Here is a 24,426-nt window from a genome sequence, read left to right as displayed (position 1 = left end):
CTTCTGTTTTGATAATGAAAGTGTTAATTGTGTTTTGACACATACTCCTGATAGAGTACCTTGGATAGCGATGTTGGCACCTATTTTTATCCTTTATTTGTGTGCGTGGGGTTTTATTTTTTAGATATTTATTTATAGAGAGTTATCCCCCTTTGATATATATATTTTTTCTAATGTAAGAAAGAAATCATATAATTTCTGAGGATAAAAAGCCATCGAAGAGAATAAACAAAAATCTGTTGGACGGCCCCTACACCCATTTGGTTGTACAGGTTGCTTATGAAATATATATCGATATGTGTCAAAAATCGAACAAAGTTCTATTGCACAGATACTTGTATTTTATGTGTGGGTGGTGTGTAGTCCAGTTCTATTTGTTGTTTATCAGATAATGGTAGACAATGGGCCTTCGGAACCTGACAGCAACACAAGTTGATAATATATGCCCGACATATGTGTGTTAGTTTTGCCACATCTGTATGGCACACTGACAAACAGCCAGACTTGTATCTCATACAGTCCCTTACACAAACCTTTATGTATTGTGACATCGACATGTCAAATTACGTAGTTATACCACAAACCAGTACGTGCAGAATACTCAACGCTAGCTTTTTCGAGGGGAGATGTTTCGATCCAGTTTTGGCCACGTTTTCTTCGTGATGTTATGATTTCTACAACTTTCGGGATAATTTTAATGGTTTTGAAGGTATGCTTTAAATACTTTGTTAGTTTTCAGATACATATTTTGGCGCTAGTCTCAGGGTTTTATTAGATAGAAAGTTTTCTAGGCTGCTTCCATTGCCTTTGGTTCTCAAAATAATGTTACAGAAACAGATGGAGAAGGTACAGAAACCAGAAAATTTGTTATCGTTTTAGCAGTTTAATGCTGATATTCTATGCTACTCAAAGGGAAGGTAAAACTCTGAATATGTTGCAATTTTTTTTATTGAAATTAAATGTCATTTTGTGACTTAAGGCAGTTTATGAGGTGAATTGAGACAATGGGTAGATTGACTACCTACGAACCAGGTAAAATACATATCACGTTGGTCGCTGTGTCGCTCATGCAGGGCCAGCGTGACATTTCTGTACCACACCCTACTAATATACGACCATTTAAAAAAAATAATAATATCAGACTATTTTAGAATATTAAAGATATAAATCTAGTGTTACAAAAAATAGAAATCTTGTTCATAGTTCAGAAATATTTATTTGCAAATTCATATTTGGACATCATACCCGCTAGACATGTACTTACATGACCCTTTGAGCCTTGTGACCTTTGGACCAAAGTCTGCTTGAAGTGGAGTTATTCACATGTGAATGTGCTCCAATTTGGAATTACTCTAGGTTTTATGGGTTTCGTGCAAGATGTAAAATGAAGCGGATATAGACTTTATTGGAGACCAGGGATTTCCCAGTAAATACAACACCGGAGTATGGATTTTAATCTGAGCTGTGATGTGTGCTATGACTGGCATGCTGTCTCTCGGAAGTGAAATATCTTTTTGTGATGACAAAAATCTTTGATATAATGGTGTAATGACTGAGGATACAGTCCTTGGAATTCCCATGTCTTTTGGATCCCTTGTAAGTGGGTTTTTAAGAGGTAGTGGTTTTAAAGCTATTATGGACAGATATCCTTTGATGGGCTGTGATAGACAGCTGTGAGTGAAACAGTGGTAGGTCGTTTGGTATCGAAAATTATGTTTTAAATCTTTTTGCAAAGAAGTATTTGGAGATTCAGTATCAGTATCTTTGAATCAGGTGTTTTTATTAGTACGGCATCTTTTAAAAAACATTTTAGAAAGTTGTTGCTATGGCAGCTATTTTGTAGTATGAAGACTCTGGAATGTTAAATAGTGTTCATAAAGGGGCAGTAATTCCTTACTGGGACTTCATTCTATACTGGATATCTTGGAATGTTTTTAGAATGGAGGGGCTGATTGAGTATTGCATTTTTTTGAAAGTACAATAGAAAATTGTTGCCATGACAACTGTTTCGTAGCATGAAAATATTGTAATGTTGGACAGTGTTGAGTTTTCTAGCTGTTGAGTCCATAAAGGTCAGCCAAGGCTAAACTTGTATTATAGCCAGCAGAAGTCCCATTCATCTATATAGACACATTAGCAGCTGCAATGATTAATCTAGGTTTGACAAGATGTTGATAGATACTGGGTATACCTTGGCAATGGTGAGGGAATATTGGCTCATGTGTTGTAAGCGTGGGAGATGGAGGAGATATGTACCTGAGGGTCCCTAACATTCCTCTAGGCTTTGTCCTGGTCAGGTACGACTGTTGATTGAAAGTTGGCTCTGATGAGGAATGATGGGTATAGATAAGGTATTTGTATATAGACACTCCTCCCATCCCATAGATAAAATCTGGACAAAACTAGAGGGATGATAGACATTACACCGACAGCTAAATATTAATTATAATCCTTTTCTGTAATGACCTTCACAAAATTTAACTCTATTTCTGTTTTTCAAACAAAGTGACCTCAGGCTCTAACCATTGTCAACCCTAATGAGATACTTTTGGATGTATAGATACCATCCGACCCTTGGTAGCTTTATCTCTTTATCTGATGATATACCCCTTACCCCTCCCAGGCCTATGACATCCCTATTCCATCTAACCCTATATAACCTACCCAACAAGGTAGTAAATAACCAACCACCTTAACCCCAGCCAAGTATTATACCAGCTAGGTCAGTCTGATTCTAACCCCAGCCCCCACCACCATACCCCTTCACCACCCTAACCCCACCACCATACCCCTTCACAACCCTATAACCCCAGCCCCCACCACCATACCCTACACCACCCTATAACCCCAGCCCCCACCACCATACCCCACACCACCCTATAACCCCAGCCCCCACCACCATACCCCACACCACCCTATAACCCCAGCCCCCACCACCATACCCCTTCACTATCCTATAACTCCAGCCCCTTCACCATACCCATTCACCTCTCTATAACCCCAGCCCTTCACCATACCCATTCACCACTCTATAACCCCAGCCCATTATTAAACCAGCTAGGTCAGTCTGATTCTAACCCCAGCCCCCACCACCATACCCCTTCACCACCCTAACCCCAGCCCCCACCACCATACCCCTTCACCACCCTAACCCCACCACCACACCCCTTCACTACCCTATAACCCCAGCCCCCACCACCATACCCCTTCACCACCCTAACCCCATCCCCCACCACCATACCCCTTTACCACCCTAACCCCACCACCATTCCCCTTCACCACCCTAACCCCAGCCCCATCATCATACCCCACACCAGGTCAGATCCAAGTAGTTGATACACTGGGTCAGTGTGACTCCACACTAGCTTGTTGTAGATAATTGAGTTGCTGACATACTGTGATTTGTTATGGCCATCACAGTGGTGTCTAATTGAAAGCTGTTTATACTATCCTGTAGTCTTATTTAGTTTGTTCATCAGGTGGGCCTGAGGTGACCACTCACTGGCCAAAGTCTGACCATTGGATGTTTCAGATAGATTTCAGTTTTAATGAAGAATTTCTTTGGTTAATGGACAACTCTATAGGTAATAGGTAAAATACATGAATCTTTCTTATGGGGTTAAATCACTCTGTAACTCTAGAACCTGAGCAGACTTGTACTTGGCTAAGCATTACAAGGAATAGAATACCATGAAGCTTTACAAGGAATAGAATACTGTGAAGCTTTACAAGGAATAGAATATCATAAAGCTTTACAAGGATTAGAATACCATGAAGCTTTACAAGGAATAGAATACCATGAAGCTTTACAAGGAATAGAATACCATAAAGCTTAACAAGGAAAAGAATACCATAAAGCTTTACAAGTAATAGAATACCATGAAGCTTTACAAGGAAAAGAATACCATGAAGTTTTACAAGGAATAGAATACCATAAAGCTTTACAAGGAATAGAATACCGTGAAGCTTTACAAGGAATAGAATATCATAAAGCTTTACAAGGAATAGAATACCGTGAAGCTTTACAAGTAATAGAATACCGTGAAGCTTTACAAGGAATAGAATATCATATAGCTTTACAAGTAATAGAATACCGTGAAGCTTTACAAGTAATAGAATACCGTGAAGCTTTACAAGGAATAGAATATCATAAAGCTTTACAAGTAATAGAATACCGTGAAGCTTTACAAGGAATAGAATATCATAAAGCTTTACAAGGAAAAGAATACCATGAAGCTTTACAAGGAATAGAATATGATAAAGCTTTACAAGGAATAGAATACCGTGAAGCTTTACAAGGAATAGAATACCATAAAGCTTTACAAGGAATAGAATATCATATAGCTTTACAAGGAATAGAAAATGATAAAGCTTTACAAGGAATATAATACCATAAAGCTTTACAAGGAATAGAATACCATAAAGCTTTAAAAGGAATAGAATACCATGAAGCTTTACAAGGAATAGAATATCATGAAGCTTTACAAGGAATAGAATACCATGAAGCTTTACAAGGAATAGAATACCATAAAGCTTTACAAGGAATAGAATACCATGAAGCTTTACAAGGAATAGAATACCATGAAGCTTTACAAGGAATAGAATACCGTAAAGCTTTACAAGGAATAGAATACCATGAAGTTTTACAAGGAATAGAATACCATGAAGTTTACAAGGAATATAATACCATGAAGCTTTAAAAGGAATAGAATACCAGGAAGTTTACAAGGAATAGAATACCATGAAGTTTACAAGGAATAGAATACCATAAAGCATTACAAGGAATAGAATACCATAAAGCTTTACAAGGAATAGAATACCATGAAGTTTTACTAGGAATAGAATACCATAAAGCTTTACAAGGAATAGAATACCATAAAGCATTACAAGGAATAGAATATCATATAGCTTTACAAGGAATAGAATACCATAAAGCTTTACAAGGAATAGAATACCATGAAGCTTTACAAGGAATAGAATACCATAAAGCTTTACAAGGAATAGAATACCATGAAGCTTTACAAGGAATAGAATACCATAATGAAAAGGACATGAGCAATATTACTTTCAAGATGTTGTAAATGTTTATAAAGTATCAAGCTAATATCAGTAATCCAGAGCTGTGGTACAAGGTGAGCTCTTTTAGGAGGGATGTAATAAAGGAGTTGAATTTAGCATCATGGTCATTCACAGGTTGTCATGGCATTAGAGGTTATTGTGATTTCAAAGGTATTAAGGTCAAGTTAATTAAGGTAGTATATTGAATATCAATTACTAATTTTGTTGGGGATAAATATGTGGAGTCACATGACAGGTAAATCAGATAATTTCAAGCCTCCAAGAGAAACTGACTAGTGTTGAATATTCTCCTTATCACATGTTTTGACCAGACAAGTCTACACTTTCCCCAAGATTTTTGGACAACACATCAATCATGGAGTTTCAGAAGTTGAATTTATAACAGCTGAAGTCCATTTCTTGCACCAAAGATAGAACTCACTGGAAACTTGTTTTGACATCATAAGACTGGTGTTGAAATGGTACATCATACCTGCTCTCCCCTTCATTTGTTAGGTAGACTCTCCTACTTCATTCCATTAGGGATGAGCTTATCATGTGTTTAGGGATGCAGGAATACAGATTTGACCATAACTTGATTGTAAGGTAAGGAATACAGCCCTCGAGTCCTGATCAGGTACACTTTGATCCTCGTCTTGCAGGAAGGAAACTTTTCATAGATCTGCGTGCACCATCAATGGAGTGCATATTTCAAAGTGACTGTAGACTTCATAATCACTAGAAAATGTGTGTACGGAATTGAATTACCTTACATCTTTATCTATTTATAGATATACAAGTAAATATCAGAAGTGGTCATTGTGGTAGAATGGGAACTTAATTATGCAAAAGTCATGTAGAGTTCAGTGCCTGGTTGGAATTGGCTACTTATTATATTGGTGAAGTTCATTCCTTCCACAGAGCCCTAGAACTTGACCAGTTGAGGATTTGATAGATGAACATGTTGTTTTGTTAAATACATGTTACGTGGTTTCCAGTGCAACCTGACCTTCCAATCGTACACCTGTACATTTTAACGTAACAGGATGATTAGTGAAATCAGACACTACTCTGAACAGGGTACTTGTTTCTCCTGTTATCGGAGGATAATTCACTGTGTGGCGAATGTTTTCTGATCAGATTCACTACTATCTGTTGTGGCCAGGCTTATGTTCTCATTTTAATTGGGATTTTATTATCTGTGGATTTTTTTTATCATCAAAAACTTCCTTTTGTACACAAGCGATTCATTTTCATCCAGACCCTACATAAATCAGGCTTTATATCTCTGCTGCTGGATTAATCTGTCTGGCTTAGAATCTGTTGTGTTTTTTGCTTCCTGAAGCTAGCATCTGATGAAAGATTTAAAAAATCATGTAACGATCACCTGGTTTTCATATATGATGCACCACTTTGCTGTGGCTGTGGTTTTTCCAGTTGATCTGATTTAATGAAGTGCAGCTATCGTGAGAGATAATAACTTCCCACCTGCAAGTTTTCGTGTATGATAATAGCAAGGAATTCGATAATTTCAACATTCTTAAAAGATACTACATTCTTGATTGGACACAAGTATTCTTAATGAATTGCTTCAAGGCATGCGCTTTTTGAAGATCCTACAAATTAATTATCTTTCTATCAGATTGACCTGTTATCATTCACAATAAATACCCTGGTAATATACTGTGATATTTATAGTTTCATTCATTTTTGACATTCTTAATTCTCTACTATACCTTCAATCCCATCTTTATCCAATTTCAATCTGTACAGCATTAATGCATAACATTCAAGAATTAAAGAAATTAAATTTTGAAAGTTGGAAAAGTTCTATAATTTCAAAAAATGGAAATGTTTGATTGTGACACATCAAATTGCAGAAGTTGTGTAAATACTTAATGCAATTTGTCCTCCTAATGTTTTATATACAGAAATAACCATGGCAACCAGACAACCCATATAGGTGATACAATAATCGGAGACCTCCCTCACTTCCTCATTACAGTACAACATCTTGATACTGTGTTCTGAATTTATCATTTTGATTGGACCATAACACAATTTGGATTTGTCTGATGGAGACATTAGCACAAATTATCTTAACTGCTGAATGTCATGAAATAATTGTTTACAAGGCAGAAAAATGCTGGGAGAAAATTGAGGCTATAATTATAATGAAATTGTAGCAAAGTTCTCGAATGTTTTCCTTGTTTTTTTATAGGGAATTAATACAGACATAACAAACAACATGTGTGACTTGTCACTAATGATAGGGTTCTATGTAGCTCCTCCAGTCGGCAGATATTACTCTGATTCTGTACAATATTGTCTGCCAAAGTCCTTGAGGAGGGCAACCATGGCCTTAATGGTTTACTGTGGGGTACTTTTATCTACACATCTACCAACACTTTTACTTATACCAGTGAGATAAAGGTCTGGGTATTCAGCCAGAGGTACTGGCACTTACAAACTTCCCAGGGGACAAATTTTCACTAGAAGTGACGGTGCTGGAGGGTCAAAGGTCGACGACACGGTTGATTAGGAATAGTCATGAGGTGGCAACTACATGCCAAAAATATGTTTCTTGTCATCTGTGGTGTTGGACTGTTGTGAACTCAGTGTGGTTACTAACATAGCTGCCATCTTGGATGTGCATGTGGGATTTATTTTTTTTATCCTTAACCTGGAAAGGATTTAGGGGTCTTAGCACGATTTGTACAGCAGTGTGTTGTAGGCTTTGGAGAACTCTTCAAGATACATGGACCTGGATATGCCCCGTTCATCAAGTGTAATTTGGATACATTGTGTTTGTGTGTAGTAACACAGCCCCGATAGTGTTGTGTGTGGTTAGTGTTGGGGAGAGTTGTATACTAGCAGTGGGCTGCACTACCAATTAACATAGGTTGTAGGAGATTAATTCGGGGCTACAAACCATCTGTTAAATTGGCCTGATTAAACATCAGTGTCCATGTTTACTTACAGGGATGTAAAGTTTTATGGAGGAAGGTTTATATGGCTGACAGATTGGGTAACAAATACCTGTGAATAGGTGTCTCAATGACTTCCTGGTGATTATTAGTACAACCAGTTCTCAAATCTCTTTATATTTCTTTACCTCAAAAGGAACAGTGTTTCGTTGTGGCCAAAGCTGGATGTATGTGTGGTTGTTTGGGATGGTATTAAAATTCTCTGACCTGTTGGTTTGTCGGTCATTGTGTTGTGACTTTACCGAGGATGTGATAGACAACAGTGTCGCAATACTTGATTTATTCAAGTCTGACAGATAGTCACCTTCAGCAGATGGTGATGTATTCATTCCAGCGATGGGGAATCAAGTAAGTATATTACCTAAGTAAACCCCACAATCATCCCCACCCCTACCCTAAATCTTTTCTCTATGTCACCTTTTCCACCAGTTATAGATAGATATCCATTCTAGACGTGTTCTTTAACTCCCTACTCATATTTCCCCCTTCCAGACCAACTTTAAGTTCCAATTCCTAGCTACTGCCTCCTACCCGAGAAAAACATTTTTTTTCTGCCCCCCTCCCGCCAGTCAATCTTATGACCATCCCTACCCCTTTTCAGACATTTCCCCACCTCATACCCTACCTTACTGTCCACCCTGCCCAGGCCTCCATTTAGACCTGTTTTCTGCCCTACCCCACCTTACCGTTGCCCGACCCCTGCCCCCTCTTTAGACCTTTGTTCTGCCCCAACCCGGTCAGTTGGTTAATCTAGATTTGTTTACCACATTGCATTCTTACATTTCAACACTTAATTATTTTATTTAAGTTTCCATTGAAATCTAACCATAACCATTGAACTAGACACTGGTGTACTTGTAACAGTAGGAATTTGTCCGACACAGGTTTTACACATCAAACAATGACCTTTTCAGACTGCTATGTAACACCGGATGTGGTGTAATTTATGTACAATATTAAAATGATATCTAACCATGTAAACAACCTCCCTTATTATGAAGCTTATTAGCCTGAACATTCTACAAGTTTTCAAAAACAAATCTTCATTTATTGAAAATGAAAACGAACACATTTGAAGTGATAACTTTTGTAAATAATTCAAATTTATTATCATTTTGAATGTCAGAAGGGCCCTGGAATATCATTGACCCAAAGGTTAAGGTCATATTCATTGTACCAAGAAGGTCATGGTCGTTCCTTGCTGAATTAACTTTAAAAAACACACTGGTCATGGTAGGTGTTTCACTATTACTTACTACCATGGTTTATGGGAAATTGATTAGCTCCACAATTGATCCATGTTGATACTCCTTCTCGCCCTTTTGAAGTGTTATGATGTTAAAGGGACGTTACGGGTCAAGTAGGGTGTCCATAGGCCCCTTGGGGATAGTGAAAAGTGGCTTGGTGTTGAGGTTTATCCTTTGATCTGAGAATCCCTCTCTCTCAGACCTGGGTATAATTGAATTGATGCTATTATGCATTTTGTTCCTAACTTCAAAGAAATTCTCGATTATAAAATACACTGACTCCATACCTCTCGGAAATAATACTGACTAGATATAACATCAACAGACTCTCGGAAATAATACTGACTAGATATAAACATCAACAGCATAGTTATTGTAACACAGGGGAAGTGTGTGTATACTGAAGTGAATTATCTTTCAGTATATTTCTTTTGTGGTATATTGATATCAATAATACAAAACCATTTTATATACCGTTCAGTCGATATATGACCTCCCTTGTGTAATTTCATCTTGGTTACAATCTAGAGAGTGTATAGTACATGTAATTATCTATATCAACAAACAAGTTATCTATATATAGATCTGATACCGGGTAAAAACCTGAACCAATGCCCCGAGACATTAGATGATACTTTGTGACGTGTGCAGGTAACATTTAAAATGTTGGTCAGTTCAGGCCAGTATATATTATGACTAATGGTCAACCAATGGTGGTCAGGACCACTGTCAAACTGTCAGTTATCAAAGAGAAATGACCGTATTAACACATACCTGTGTGACTCATAGTGACGGATAATGACTGGAATAATAAAAAAAATACACTTAATTATAAAAACTCTTGTTAGCTTAGATGGAAGTGCACAGAGGTCTTAATTAGGGAAAGAAACAAGAGTAAACACCTATGTTACCTGATGATATCCAACTCACCACCACCCAACCATACACAACTTGTATAACTACTTAAAGTCCAAACCCAGTCATTATAGCAAGGAAACGTATAGGGGGAATTGAAACATTAAAAGTGTGTTGAAAATGTTTCTGATCGAATTTTAAAGTGAAGATATATCAGTATTATCATTACCAGCCTTCTCACAAAAATATAAATTCTACTGAAGTATCAATACCACCAAGGTAATTTTCCTATCCAGAAAAAAAACATGCTTAAAAACATCCCAAATATATTTTTTTTTTACACAGTGTAAACACAAAATGAGGAAGTATTTTGTAAATCATCAACATGCTTCTAATGTGGAAACATGCCCTCGGACCATAAGGCTGTCCCTTTCATCACCAGTCGATGGTTAAAGAATAGAGACACTTTATCATATCTTTCCTACTTACAAGTCTAGCAGTTGAAAGTCCGCTGGCATAATTGGCACATGTTTTGTTTCAAGTGAACATTTGCGCCTAAAATGCCTGATAAGGAACATTCCGGTAACATACCAGAGAATTATGCAATTGAAGGCCTGTTCAGAATTTCCATTGAGAGAAAATGAAACAAAAAAAGAAAACTCACACATATCAAGCTTAATGGGCAGGAAATGTCACTGTGGTTTCCAGATCACTTGATATCCATGTATGCCATAGGCTTAGATTTAGTATTGTGTTGGACTTAATATAACAAAGATCCGGCCTTACGGATCTTCATTTACCCTGGGATAGACCTTTAATTAAATTGTTATTTCACTTATTTATTTAAGTAATTTTAAGAACTTATCTTTTCATATGTATTCAAATATTGTTAACAATCCAAGATACATACACAGATAATTAATGACCTTGACCTCAATGACCTTGACCTCTGTCATGGCTGATGATAATTGAAAGTCAGCATTCTTTCTTCCCTGATAGGAAGGAAGACTGACAGCTGTTTGGTGTATATATCAGACAAAACACTGCTGGGGATATTAGGGTTCCTCAGTAATGGTCAAGGCTACTGACCAGAACAGATTTCAAGGTGGTAATTAGTAACGGTCAAGTTGAGTCAAAACAGATGTCCTTACTAAGAGTAAAGGTACTGCATGGTTAGGGAAGGCAACCAAAGTACCTATCAGCTGTAGTCAGGTATCCCTCAGGAAAAGGTGTCACCTGTAGTCAGGTATCCCTCAGGAAAAGTTCTCACCTGTAGTCAGGTATCTCTCAGGAAAAGTTCTCACCTGTAGTCAGGTATCTCTCAGGAAAAGTTCTCACCTGTAGTCAGGTATCTCTCAGGAAAAGGTGTCACCTGTAGTCAGGTATCTCTCAGGAAAAGGTCTCACCTGTAGTCAGGTATCCCTCAGGAAAAGGTCTCACCTGTAGTCAGGTATCTCTCAGGAAAAGGTCTCACCTGTAGTCAGGTATCTCTCAGGAAATGGTCTCACCTGTAGTCAGGTATCTCTCAGGAAAAGGTCTCACCTGTAGTCAGGTATCTCTCAGGAAAAGTTGGCTTTAACCTTAATTGGCACCTCTAGAAGCTATGTTGACTCCTTTAGTAACAATTGTTTCCATAGCAACTATTTAATTTGATGTTGAAACTACGGCAGCTCTTTTAGTAACCATGGTTTCTATAGTAACTCTTCAATCTACCATAGAGATATGATCCCCTGTCAGTGAGAGTTTAGATTAAGATTTATAAGAGGTCTTATCTTGTCCAGTTTTCCTGATTTGTCTAAAATGCCACAAATCCTGAGGTAAGTTGGCTTCACACAGTGACTGATGGCCATAACTACTGGAGGTGAAGGTGGGGTGAAACTATATGAGGACAGACAGATTTATGTTATAGTGGAGATAAGGCAAATATTAATGGTGTCAGGAAGATGTCCAGAAGATATCGGGTATTTTACAAGATTGTCTGATACACTAATGTCCAGACACAAGTAACTGTGATACACTAATGTCCAGACACAAGTAATAGTGATACACTAATGTCCAGACACAAGTAACAGTGATACACTAATGTCCAGACACAAGTAACAGTGATACACTAATGTCCAGACACAAGTAACAGTGATACACTAATGTCCAGACACAAGTAACAGTGATACACTAATGTCCAGACACAAGTAACAGTGATACACTAATATCCAGACACAAGTAACAGTGATACACTAATGTCCAGACACAAGTAATAGAGAAGCTATAGGACCATGTTGTAATACACACAGGCTGGATGAAGTGATGGTTGGGCATGTTGTAAACACAAAATATACAAGTGCAATTATATACTACAATAGATATGTATCAGAACACATATATATAAACATTTATACTCTTAGTGCTTGATATATATCCCACAACAACACATTACATGGACATAGGATAATACAAAATATACATGTGATGTGATTTTATTTTCAGTCTTGCAGTTTCTTGCTGTATTTTCATTGGCTGTTTAATTGTCTTTGTAGATGTGCAGACGATTCGTATGGTTCCCACAAGACGAGGTCTGCACGACAAGTGGGTGTGTACAGTCGTTCTAAGTCAACGACACTGCTCAACGTTAACGAGAACAACAACTACAAGCAACAGATCCAGAAGCCGCCCCGCAGGCATCTAAACAACCAGGGCTGGAAGAGCGAAAACGCAATCAACATCTCTCCTCTTGACCTAGATAACAACGTAACCGAAACAGAATTTGTTGCTGCAGAAAGCACTGTTACACCGACAATTAACTCAAGGCCTCTTGGCAATTCCCAGAGTTCTAGTTCTATCATGGCACCTCGTGCATTTATGACATCAGATCATTCCCATCATTCGGAAGTGGCATCTTCTGAAAAAGAAGATGCAGATAGTCCATCGGTCAAAGATCGTATTTTCCGTTTTGAAAAGAAACCATCAAATAGTTCTGGTGATAATAAAGCCCGTAGGACAGCCTCTAGTGTGAACAATTTGAAAAAGTCTTTCGAAGATCGGCATAAACCATCCGAACCTGGAATGGATTCTCCAAGACAAGGTAACCAATACAGTTCTAGGTACAGAAGGCCTGCTAGAGACCATCAGAGCTCTGGAAGTGACAAATCAGAGCAATCGTTGCCGTTTACTGTGGAAAAGAAACGTATGAATTATCTTGGACAGTATGGTGTGCAGGGTAACGGCTTCTCACATCAGAGTGAGCTGACACATCAAAGGGGAAGTGCTGAAAGGGGAGATGACTCTGTTGGTGCTCTTCAAAGAAACGGTGATAGTAGTGAAAATGTGCATAGACAAGATGTTAGCTCTTACAATCAAAGTACACCTGATCGGGTCAGTTATAGCCGGCCAGATCGGCCTGACATTTCACCAAACTCCAGACTTGAGGGTTCGCCTCACCTGTCAGATAGGTACAATAGTGATCCAACACCTCCAAAAGTTCCTGAAAGGATTCCTCTTTCACACAGACCTGTTCCACAACCTGAAGCCCCATCACCTGTCGATAGATCAACACGTTCCTTTGGCCATCATCAAAGCAATTCGTCATCCTCTGACTTAAGCGAAGGTCATGATACACCACTTTCTATAAACCATGGCCGGCAGCCATCACAGGAAGAACTTGAGTGTAATGAAAAAGTGCAGGAATTTGCTAGACAAGTGAAAGACAAGGACAAAAAATTGTCAGAGATGTTGAATCAGGATGATCTTGGGAGAATGAAATTTATGTCAGGAATTGTTCCACCAGCAGATACACCGAGGAAACATAGTTCCGGACATTCTCCGCAGACATCAAAACTGTCCACTGGGTCCAATGAGGATGCAAAGGTTTCTACACCCAATGGTATCCAAGACAACACAGCTGATCAAAATTCCTACGGCAGACCAAAGTAAGTTTTAAAAAGTTGTCTTTTATTCCTAGTCATCAACATGGTGTCTAAACCATGCAGAATGTTTGAATTTTAAATTGGATATGATGTATCCTATTCGGTAATGGAGGCATATCGCCCCATGTAGGCCTTGTTTTCTGTTATATGATACAGAAAGGGGAGATAACTATACTATAAGAAATAATACACACTGTTTTCAAGATTCTTCTGCTTTTAAAATCCACACATGTTAATAAAAAAAAAAAATTATTCTCACAACTTTTAGTTTAGATTGTTCTGATACTGTTATTTACTATGTGTACATATAAATTTACATACTGTGTACTGGGCTAATGGGAGGGGGGGGGGGGGGGGATTTTCTGTTATTGGAAATATGTAATGTACAATATACATTTATGAAAAGATATTTTATTGTTTAAAACATTATTGGATACAAGTTTTTTATAATTTGGTTTGTGTTAAAAACTGAATAAGAAGAAGAGATAACCCTCATAGTATTCCACATTAGTTTGAGAAGCAAAATGTATGTAATATTCCCCAGCTGTGGATGAGGGCATTACGTGCCCTTTGATGACCTTTTCTACTGAAAAGCCCCATAAACCTTTAATTATTACACATGTATAAACAGATGTTGTGTGTAGTTGTGTAAATGAATGGGGAGCTATTTCTGTTCTTAAACCTGATAGACTTACCGGCACAGTCACTGTATTGGACATGTTACATTGATTAGAAACATTTTGGAGCATTGGGCTAAAATTTAATGCATTTTAGTACACTTTGTGGAATGCATCCTGATCAAATACATATTAAGGAGCAGGAGAATAAATTTAATTAAATATAACAACAAATTTATTTTTTCAACAAACTTATAATCTAAGATTTGGGGGGGGGGGGGGGGGGGGGGGACCCAAAAAGAAATTTCATATCAGAGAGGAAATCAAATACACTATGTTATATACCAGACTCTACCAATAATGTTTTGAGAAAATGTTATTGCAAAACATTTTTATTGGGAAGCCTTGAGGAAATGTTATTGCAAAACATTTTTATTGGGAAGCCGTAAGGTAAGAGCTTGGTCCTATTAAGTATGACGATTTGTTGGTGGATTCTACCAACAAACTCTACACACGTCCCCTTTAAATAGGAGATCATTTTCCATCCACTAAGGGTACAGGATAAATTGTACACTCACGTTTTAATTAACTCTTTTGAATGAAAGTACAGCAATACTTAGATAAAGAAATGAGATGGTTACGGCAATGATAATTCCTCTTTGACGGAAATCTGCCGTGATTGAGAAAATAACTGAAGTGGTTGTCAGTTAGGACGGGATGAATCTTGTATGTATTTCCAAGTGAAGAGGGATTCATTAGCTGAGAAACATTTTCAAATAATAAATGATATCTCAAAAGGTTCATTTTAGTTAATTATACTAATGATCTATTAAGAGTGTTTCTGATGTAAATGATAAAAACATTTGTCAAAACCAAAAAAATGTATACCAAATCACCTCCCCTCCTCTCTCATCAGTGCTTATGACATATATAAGAGATATACAGCTGGGTCGTACCAATATCAACATTGCAGGGTCCACAGGTATTTTGGGTTGTTTCCAAAGTGAAGGTCAAGTGCCTGATGTAATTAAGGGTATTAGTACGAGACCAGTCTTTGGCAGACATAGAGGTACATATTCTGTACTCTTAGTACGACTACATCAGACATAGAAATTCTGATATTAGAATTTTTATGTTGAACAGTTAAAGAGGTTATGTTTTTGGGTTCATTTTTGTGTGTCCTTGAAGTCATCCTTTAGCATTATAACACAGTTTGAATTAACTCTTTGACAATTATCGCTAAATTTGAATATTTTTTTTCTGCATTAAACATTACTTACAATATCCAAACAATTTTTTTTGCAAATTTTCAGTTTCATGATGACAATTTTTCTTCTTTGATTAACATTAACGTACCTACTTTCTTGGGTTGATGGAGATGAATCACCAGGACAGCCCTAAGCTACCGATAAAGTTAGTTGAGATGGCCAGTAACTGCTTCAGTACCTAATTGTCTCTCTGTGTAGGAGTATTTTGTTGCAATGATCTGGAAAACCTGCATGCATTGATGCCAGGAAAAATATTGTTACTACACTGTAATGCCTGGGATACCTGTCAACATTGATATAAACAGTTGAGGGGGTGATTGTTGGACATATAATGTTGGCATATTGAGTCCATGTGGTGGTTCTCTGTCAATATTTACAGCCATTCAGAAGACTCATGGCAAATCAGATCTTTATGTTATAGATTTGTATTTAAAGATTATTTTCAGCAAAATATCTTTATTACCTGGTATTAGATAATGTTGGTTTCCTCTTTTGTATATTCTTTTTGATGATGAGGGAGTGGCCATGGGTTGTTATGATGATGAAGGTATATTGGGCAGCTATGATGGTGAAGGAGTGGGAATGTTATGATGATGAATGTTATGATTTAGAGGGGTCAGGGTGTTACGATGAGGAGGGGTCAGGGTGTTACGATGATGAGGGGTCAGGGTGTAACAATGAGGAGGGGTCAGGGTGTTACGATGATGAGGGGTCAGGGTGTTACGATGATGAGGGGTCAGGGTGTTACAATGATGAGGGGTCAGGGTGTTACGATGATGAGGGGTCAGGGTGTTACGATGATGAGGGGTCAGGGTGTTACAATGAGGAGGGGTCAGGGTGTTACAATGAGGAGGGGTCAGGGTGTTACGATGAGGAGGAGTCAGGGTGTTACGATGATGAGGGTCAGGGTGTTACGATGATGAGGGGTCAGGGTGTTACAATGAGGAGGAGTCAGGGTGTTACGATGATGAGGGGTCAGGGTGTTACAATGAGGAGGGGGTCAGGGTGTTACAATGATGAGGGGGTCAGGGTGTTACAATGATGAGGGGGTCAGGGTGTTAAGATGATGAGGGGTCAGGGTGTTACAATGAGGAGGGGGTCAGGGTGTTACGATGAGGGGTCAGGGTGTTATGACGATGAGGGGTCAGGGTGTTACGATGATGAGGGGTCAGGGTGTTATGATGATGAGGGGTCAGGGTGTTACGATGAGGAGGGAGTTGGGAGTCTCGTCTAATCCATCCTCTTAATGCATGGGACTGTTTATGTTATAAGTCTGTTAGATCTAGAAATTTTCTCTCTTTCTTTGTTTAAATCCCTTGAAATGATGGAGTGGTGACCTAACTCTCAGAGTTCTTATCGTACTATGTAGAGTTTATTTTGGCAATTTTTGGCAAGATGATATCTAAGATTAGACAGTCTTCAGTAAAAATCTCATCCTCAGAGAGCACTAGATTACTGCAGACAAATACATCTCATAAATCTCTGTAACTCAAAAAGCAGGGCTGTAGCATTGATGTAAACTGTGTGCATATTCGTGTGCGTACATGTATTTAGTTTGACTAGCTACACATTTGCGTCATTATTTTATTAGCTTTTAACCTGAAGCATTTGCGTTTTCAACAGAAGCATTGGCAGAGTTTCCATAGGCGATTTTTTAATGCATTTTTTGTGAAATACAAATCTGAGTTTTAAACAGAGGTGCTGGATATTGGTTTAATAGACTGGAGGTTGTCTTAAGCTGTAAATCACAAAAGTGTTTGATGAAGAAAATTTTTCTTTGGAGAATTGTTGAATTGTTACTGTGCAGTTCTGTGAAAATAGGAATTGGAATTGGAACACAACTGCAGCATCAAATTTCAATTAAGTACATTTTTTTAAAGTGAAAAAGAACTTTAAAATTCCCTAGATTTAGTGGAGGATATTTGTACAAAGTTCTAGTACCTGGATGTAGGAACCGGTATATATGACCAGAGGGATGTTAAAAACTGAACAATGATATGAAATTTGATAAGATTTCTCTGTTGGTGAATTTCACACTGAATTTTCTCAATCCATCTGGGGGAAAAAAATCATCACCATTAATGGAAGCTAACAGGTGGGATATTTGTGGATATAAATCTTACACAATATGAAATATACATAAAAATGATAGACTATATTGACCTGCCCTATAGTATATAAGGATTTGGAATTAAATTGTGTTCATCAAATATCTAAAATGGCAGAAATTCTTGGTAGGTACCAAACCTGATGTGGCCTACCTTGTAATTTAAAGGATTTTAATTAAATTGTATATATCAGATATCAAAATTGACAGAAATTCTTATGCATGTAGAGCTAGCTAGGTTTTCACTTAAGGGTATATGCTATACCTAATGATGATATAAATTATAATCTCTTTTTCAAAAGAGCTCTACTGTGGAAAAAACCTGTGAAATATCATTAATAATATCAATCTAACAGTTAATATTAATTTTGTGTTTTCAGGGAAAAAGGCTCGCCCCCTTCCACCTACTGGGTGTCCCCATCCAAGGCCCAGATTGAAATTGATATCCGTAACAGCGAAGAGCTCGGGAAGAAGATGACAGAGGAAATCATAGATCCAGAAAGCCTGCTCAGAACTAAGGTCAGTCAGAATTATCAGATTTGCTTTAACAGTTTACAGGTGAATTTTCCATCTATCTTTTGCTATTTGGTATACAGTTGTACCTATTAACCTCTGAATTAAGAGTGTGTGTCATTCTTTTTAAAAGATGTTGTTGGGTTACGAGGCATTGTATTGACCTTACCTTTGTTATATTTGTGCAGGAGGAGCTGGTGTCTAGTATAGTGAAAAAGATGGAAAAGCTCAAGGATGAAAAATCAGATCTACAAGTTGAAATCAAAGAAGTGGACACGGTGGGCAAAAAGGTAACGTCCTGTTTAAACAGTCCTCTCTTACAGATGTCACGACATTTACTGCAGTCGCATATATACTGCATGTGATGTGTTTATAGAAATGAAACATTTAAGGTTCCATTTAAGTAATTTGAGGTTTGCTGGTATTTTGGTAGAAACCTTTAACTAAGGTGATTTCCCCTTTATCACTTTGACTTTTAAGATGTTACTGAATTCTATTGAATTATTTTTAAAAACCAATGTACAAAGTGTTAAGTTTCCTGGGTGTGAGTGCATTAGTGCCAGTACTTTTGGTTTCTGACATGTTATTTCTTCCTGTTTAGGTATCGGAGACCGTGGAACAGAAGTGTAAGAGTCAGAAGGAGAAGGATAAGTTTCAATCGTTCCTACGAGAGATGGACCACATCATCCGTCTTCTCCTCAAAATGTCGGGTCTCCTCGCACGGGCTGAAAATGCTTTGCAGAGTCTGCCTGATGACTGCGACGTCCATCAGAAGGTAGAGTATCATCGAGGGGCGGGCAGTGATCTGTAGTCAATAAAATGTATAGGCTCTTCAATGATTTCTTCATATTAAATTGATAAAGTGTATCTCACGATTATTCATATGAAAACTTTAATTAAGTCTAGAAAAACTTAAGTCTAGAAAAACTACATGGTCTCCGACTATTGGTATGATGTCAACATCAGTGAACGAGTTCAATGAAGTCCTTGTGTGTTTCCATGACATAATGGATTCACTGTTTATGAATATTGCAGAAAATACATGTTTCCATGGAAATTTGGTAGTGATCCTGGCTCTATCTATTGTCACCATTATGGTACTATCATTCTATTGTGTTATATAGGTCATATTACCCGACACCTAGCTGGTGTGTTCACTCGGGACACTACAGTCATATCACAAATAACGTCAACCTCGGACATGATTTCTTTGTAAACAGGATGTTTAACACTTTGATATGAGTACAAAAAAACTGGTATTGTGATTTTGTAAATTTAATTAAAAAATAATTGCTTTTTATTTACAGGACATCGCGACACAGAAGAGGGATCGCTACAAGGCCCAGCATGAAGAGGCACAAAAACTCAAACAAGATATTGACCAACGAAGTACGCTCATCTTAGAAATACTGCGTGAATCCCTCAGCGATCAGGAGCTTGAGGATTATCAGTACTACATTCAAATGAAATCACAGCTGACTGTTGAGCACCAGAACCTTGAGGACAAGATCACACTCGGACAGGAGCAAATTCAGGCATTGCGTCGGAGTATCCCTGATAAACGACACTGAGTCAAGTGTCACCTGGAAGTATGGCTGCCAAATGGCACTGAGTTTGGGTAACATGAGTGTCTCCCTGACGAAGGACACCAAGTCAGGGTTTTTTTCTGACAAATGACATGGGAGTCTAGTTTTGTGTTGGAACATCCTAGACAAACGACTCGGAGTCAACGCAAGGATATTGTGATAATTAATGTGTTCAGATAATTGTTTTTCGAATTCATGGAATTGTGCTTGTCAACACATTTGTGTAAGCATAGGTGAGTCTGAGATTGTGCTGCCGAAATGATATTGTACACGAGTGATATTGTTGCGTGCAAGAGGGGGAAAATATTAGGGAATGTTTTTATTTTTCGTCAGTCCTCATAGCTTACATATTCCATGTTTTAGCTGACTAATACAACAGATATGTACCTGGCCCCACACAGAATGTGAAGTTTCCTTGTAATGAATTCAGATATTCATTTCATCTTCCATTTGCAATATACTGTAGCATTTGTAAATCATAAAATCTTGTGCCACATTGTTGTTTTCATCTTTTTTTAATCATTTTACTTCATTTAGTTTATTTGCAATTTTATTTTTTGACCAATTAACTTATATAAAACGAAATTCAAAATGGAAGGCTGGATCTCACACTGACATAAAGGGAAAACAAACTTTTTGTTCTGTATTTATTCTTTAAATTTTGTTCAAATTTCTTTTATACTTAAATATTTCGTCAAATTCTACTAATAGATACTGCTATACACATCCAATTGTTTCAGTTTTCAGTGTCTCATTGCTTATTTTGTATTTACCTGTTGAAGTATTAGCTTTGATTTTGTTACACAGGCTCAAATGCCTGAAATCCTTTGCTATTATTGTTAATTTTGTTGTCAGCTAAGGCTAAGTGTAAATGAACCCCCCCAAGACTGAACGTTTAAAAATAAAACAAACCAATGTGTGAATATTGAATGAGGAATCCTATCATAAAAATATATTCCAGACAGGAAATGATTATTAATATGTACAGGAAAAAAAATCATACATTCATTGTAAGACATGGGCTAAGGGAGATAACTGTTTCCCAGCATGTAAGATTTGTACATTTTTTTCTCTCCCATGGTGTCTTTTGTGTAGAATGTGAATATTAAAAGAAAACGGTGCAAAAGTCATAAAAAATTCCATTTTAATTATGAGTTTATCCGTAGATTTTAATGTCTTATTTTATATCATGATAATTTATTTGTGTATTTTTTCCCATCTGTATAAATATCAGATTATATTACATTTGTTGTTGAGGAGGAAAATTATTTAATTTAATTAAGTTGTATATTGGAGCGAGGTCAGGATTGGAATGCCCGATCTTGGAAGAGAAATATTTAAGCTGCATTGTATGTTACGTTTAATATCTGAGAAATGATAATAAACATAATTGTATTATATATAGCTCTGAGTCATCTTCTTATCTACCGCAGGTCATTCACAATATTTACTGCCAAAATAACTGGGATAGTATACCCTGTATTTCTAGATTGGACTGTCATGTTCATTATTTTAGATTAATACACTTTGTTTCATAGGGATAGATAGCATGCAAATTATTTTCTTGAAAAATTGTTGGAACTCCATAATTTTTTAGAAGTTAATTTGTGTGGTTTTGGATCCTCAACATAAAATTTATCCTGTAGATGTATGCTTGAAAGTAATGAACTGTACGTGTATCATTTGTGTCCTAAGGTATGTAGATTCTAATCTGGTTTTTGTGATATTTGACAAAGTTTCATCTGCCCTTGTCAATTAATTTGGTAATTTTAGTAATCATGAAAATCTACAACAGGTACTGAAAAGTTAAGTTTTTCTTATTTTCTATAGTTAAATAATTTTAGGTATGTAACTGTTATATATTTTTAAAATTGTTGTTATCGTTAGTAATTATAATTAAGTTGTTTTTATCCAATAATGTTAACCTTTTATCAATACTAATTCAGAACTATATTGTGGACTTAATGCATTGAATGTGTTTTCAACATTTTGATTTCTGTTATCATTAACTTGAATGAAATGTTTTACATCATTTCAAATTTGAAAAACTGATCTTCAGCTTCGTTAAGAAACAGTATTTAAAAGATAGAATTTATTTCACTAATTCATGATTATCATTGTAAAGTGTGACTAGCATCAGTTCATCGGTAGAGAAAACAAATAGAATTAATTCTAAGATTTCATACAAAGTAAGCACAAAATATGCGGCTGTCTTCTCCAGAAATATTCTGCACGGGTTGACAGTTTGTACAGGTAGAATGCATTCCACCCACCCTTCAACTTTTCCAAAGGAAAATTAATCATACCATAAAATACTTTTTTGTTTGTGTTTCGAAGGTCATGTGACCTGTTTGAGTCATATATGTGATCAGTGTCAAGTCACATGACCCTGTATGACAGTCATGTGACATGTAGCTTAGGCGTCCATGTAACAAATTCATTTCAAACATGGATTTTACATCAGTAATATTATAAATATATACACATTATGAAAAACTTCCAAGGGAAGATCATTAAAAAGGTGTGTGAACTTGAAATCAGTGAGTTTGTTCTTTCTTTACTTTTGTTGATAGTCAAACCTGACAGAGCAGACACTTTCCTACAATGGACACTTTCCTACAATGGACACTTTCCTATAACGGACACTTTCCTACAATGGACACTTTCCTATAACGGACACTTTCCTACAATGGACACTTTCCTATAACGGACACTTTCCTACAATGGACACTTTCCTATAACGGACACTTTCCTACAATGGACACTTTCCTACAATGGACACTTTCCTATAACGGACACTTTCCTACAATGGACACTTTCCTATAACGGACACTTTCCTACAATGGACACTTTCCTACAATGGACACTTTCCTATAACGGACACTTTCCTACAATGGACACTTTCCTATAACGGACACTTTCCTACAATGGACACTTTCCTACAATGGACACTTTCCTACAATGGACACTTTCCTATAACGGACACTTTCCTACAATGGACACTTTCCTATAACGGACACTTTCCTACAATGGACACTTTCCTATAACGGACACTTTCCTACAATGGACACTTTCCTATAACGGACACTTTCCTACATTGGACTTATTAGAATTATCATGAAACAATTGAAAATAGGATTTTACCAAGGCAATTCTAAAAGAAATATCAACATTTGAAATTAAGTCTTGATTTAAGTATAAGATCGGTTCATGATCTAGAAGCCTGTATTATAGTTATGGTTTAATTATGAATCGATACAAATCTTGAATCGTGCTTTTAATAATCAAAACTAAGACCTATTTTCTGCTATACAGCATTCCAATGATTTGAGTACCAGACGTATAAACACACTACTAGCTTAGACACCATTACAGACTGGAGGATGCTGACAAGAATCAGATATTCTCCTGTCAACCATCACAAGTTCATCCTAATGCCTAATACAGGGCAGATTATAATTAGTGAATTAGGGCCTACATGTGACCATTGCATGTATAGCATTCACAACGCTGTGGCAACATTACTAGGGCCAATAGATCATCACGGACAACAACAAGGGTACAAGTAGGCATAAACTTGCTGTCTTTTAACAATTGTGTATTATATCTAGACGTGTGGAAGCATGATACGTAGAACGTATTAACATGTACCACAGCCCTCAACCTCATACCTAAAAGGTCAAACATATTGGCACCTTTCAATACAAATTGAGTGTGAGATACATCTCCATGTCTAGACAAACTATATCGGGCACAACCTTAAAAGAATGAGTAGACATTCACAATGCTAGTTCATAAACTATGACATACACAACATAAAGACCAGTTTCGTTATAATAAATATGCATATAAAGTGATGTAACATATTGTTGTCCTCTTATTTAATAATGGAATATCCAAATGAATAAAGTGTCATTCTAGGACAACATAGGATTTAAAATGATAAAAAAAAATATGTGTCATTCAAGTTGCCACATCGCTACCAGCTCTAAACTCTGAACTCTGGCAGCCTTGGAGAGGGTTGTGGAGAGATCCTGGTAGCCTTGGAGATGGTTGTAGAGAGATCCTGGTAGTCTTGGAGATGGTTGTAGAGAGATCCTGGTAGTCTTGGAGATGGTTGTAGAGAGATCCTGGTAGTCTTGGAGATGGTTGTGGAGAGATCCTGGTAGTCTTGGAGATGGTTGTGGAGAGATCCTGGTAGTCTTGGAGAGGGTTGTGGAGAGATCCTGGTAGTCTTGGGGATGGTTGTAGAGAGATCCTGTAGTCTT

The 24,426-nt window shown here is 37.1% G+C and overlaps 1 protein-coding gene across 2 annotated transcripts in view; it reads left to right on the top strand.

The window, feature by feature from the left end:
* LOC117329246 (hornerin-like) overlaps nt 1-22,695 on the top strand; it is a 158,017-nt gene extending 135,322 nt beyond the window's left edge. For both annotated transcript variants that reach the window (XM_033887092.1, XM_033887091.1), the window contains 5 exons: nt 12,682-14,070; nt 18,440-18,578; nt 18,761-18,862; nt 19,174-19,347; nt 19,880-22,695. In XM_033887092.1, the coding sequence (XP_033742983.1) occupies nt 12,682-14,070; nt 18,440-18,578; nt 18,761-18,862; nt 19,174-19,347; nt 19,880-20,143 (2,068 nt within the window). In that variant the 3' untranslated portion in view covers nt 20,144-22,695. The remainder of the gene's footprint in view (nt 1-12,681; nt 14,071-18,439; nt 18,579-18,760; nt 18,863-19,173; nt 19,348-19,879) is intronic.
* The last annotated feature ends 1,731 nt before the right edge of the window (nt 22,696-24,426 follow it).

This window comes from Pecten maximus, chromosome 6, assembly GCF_902652985.1.
Source record: "Pecten maximus chromosome 6, xPecMax1.1, whole genome shotgun sequence".
Classification (NCBI taxonomy): domain Eukaryota; kingdom Metazoa; phylum Mollusca; class Bivalvia; order Pectinida; family Pectinidae; genus Pecten; species Pecten maximus.
This window is presented reverse-complemented; position numbering and strand designations above follow the sequence as displayed.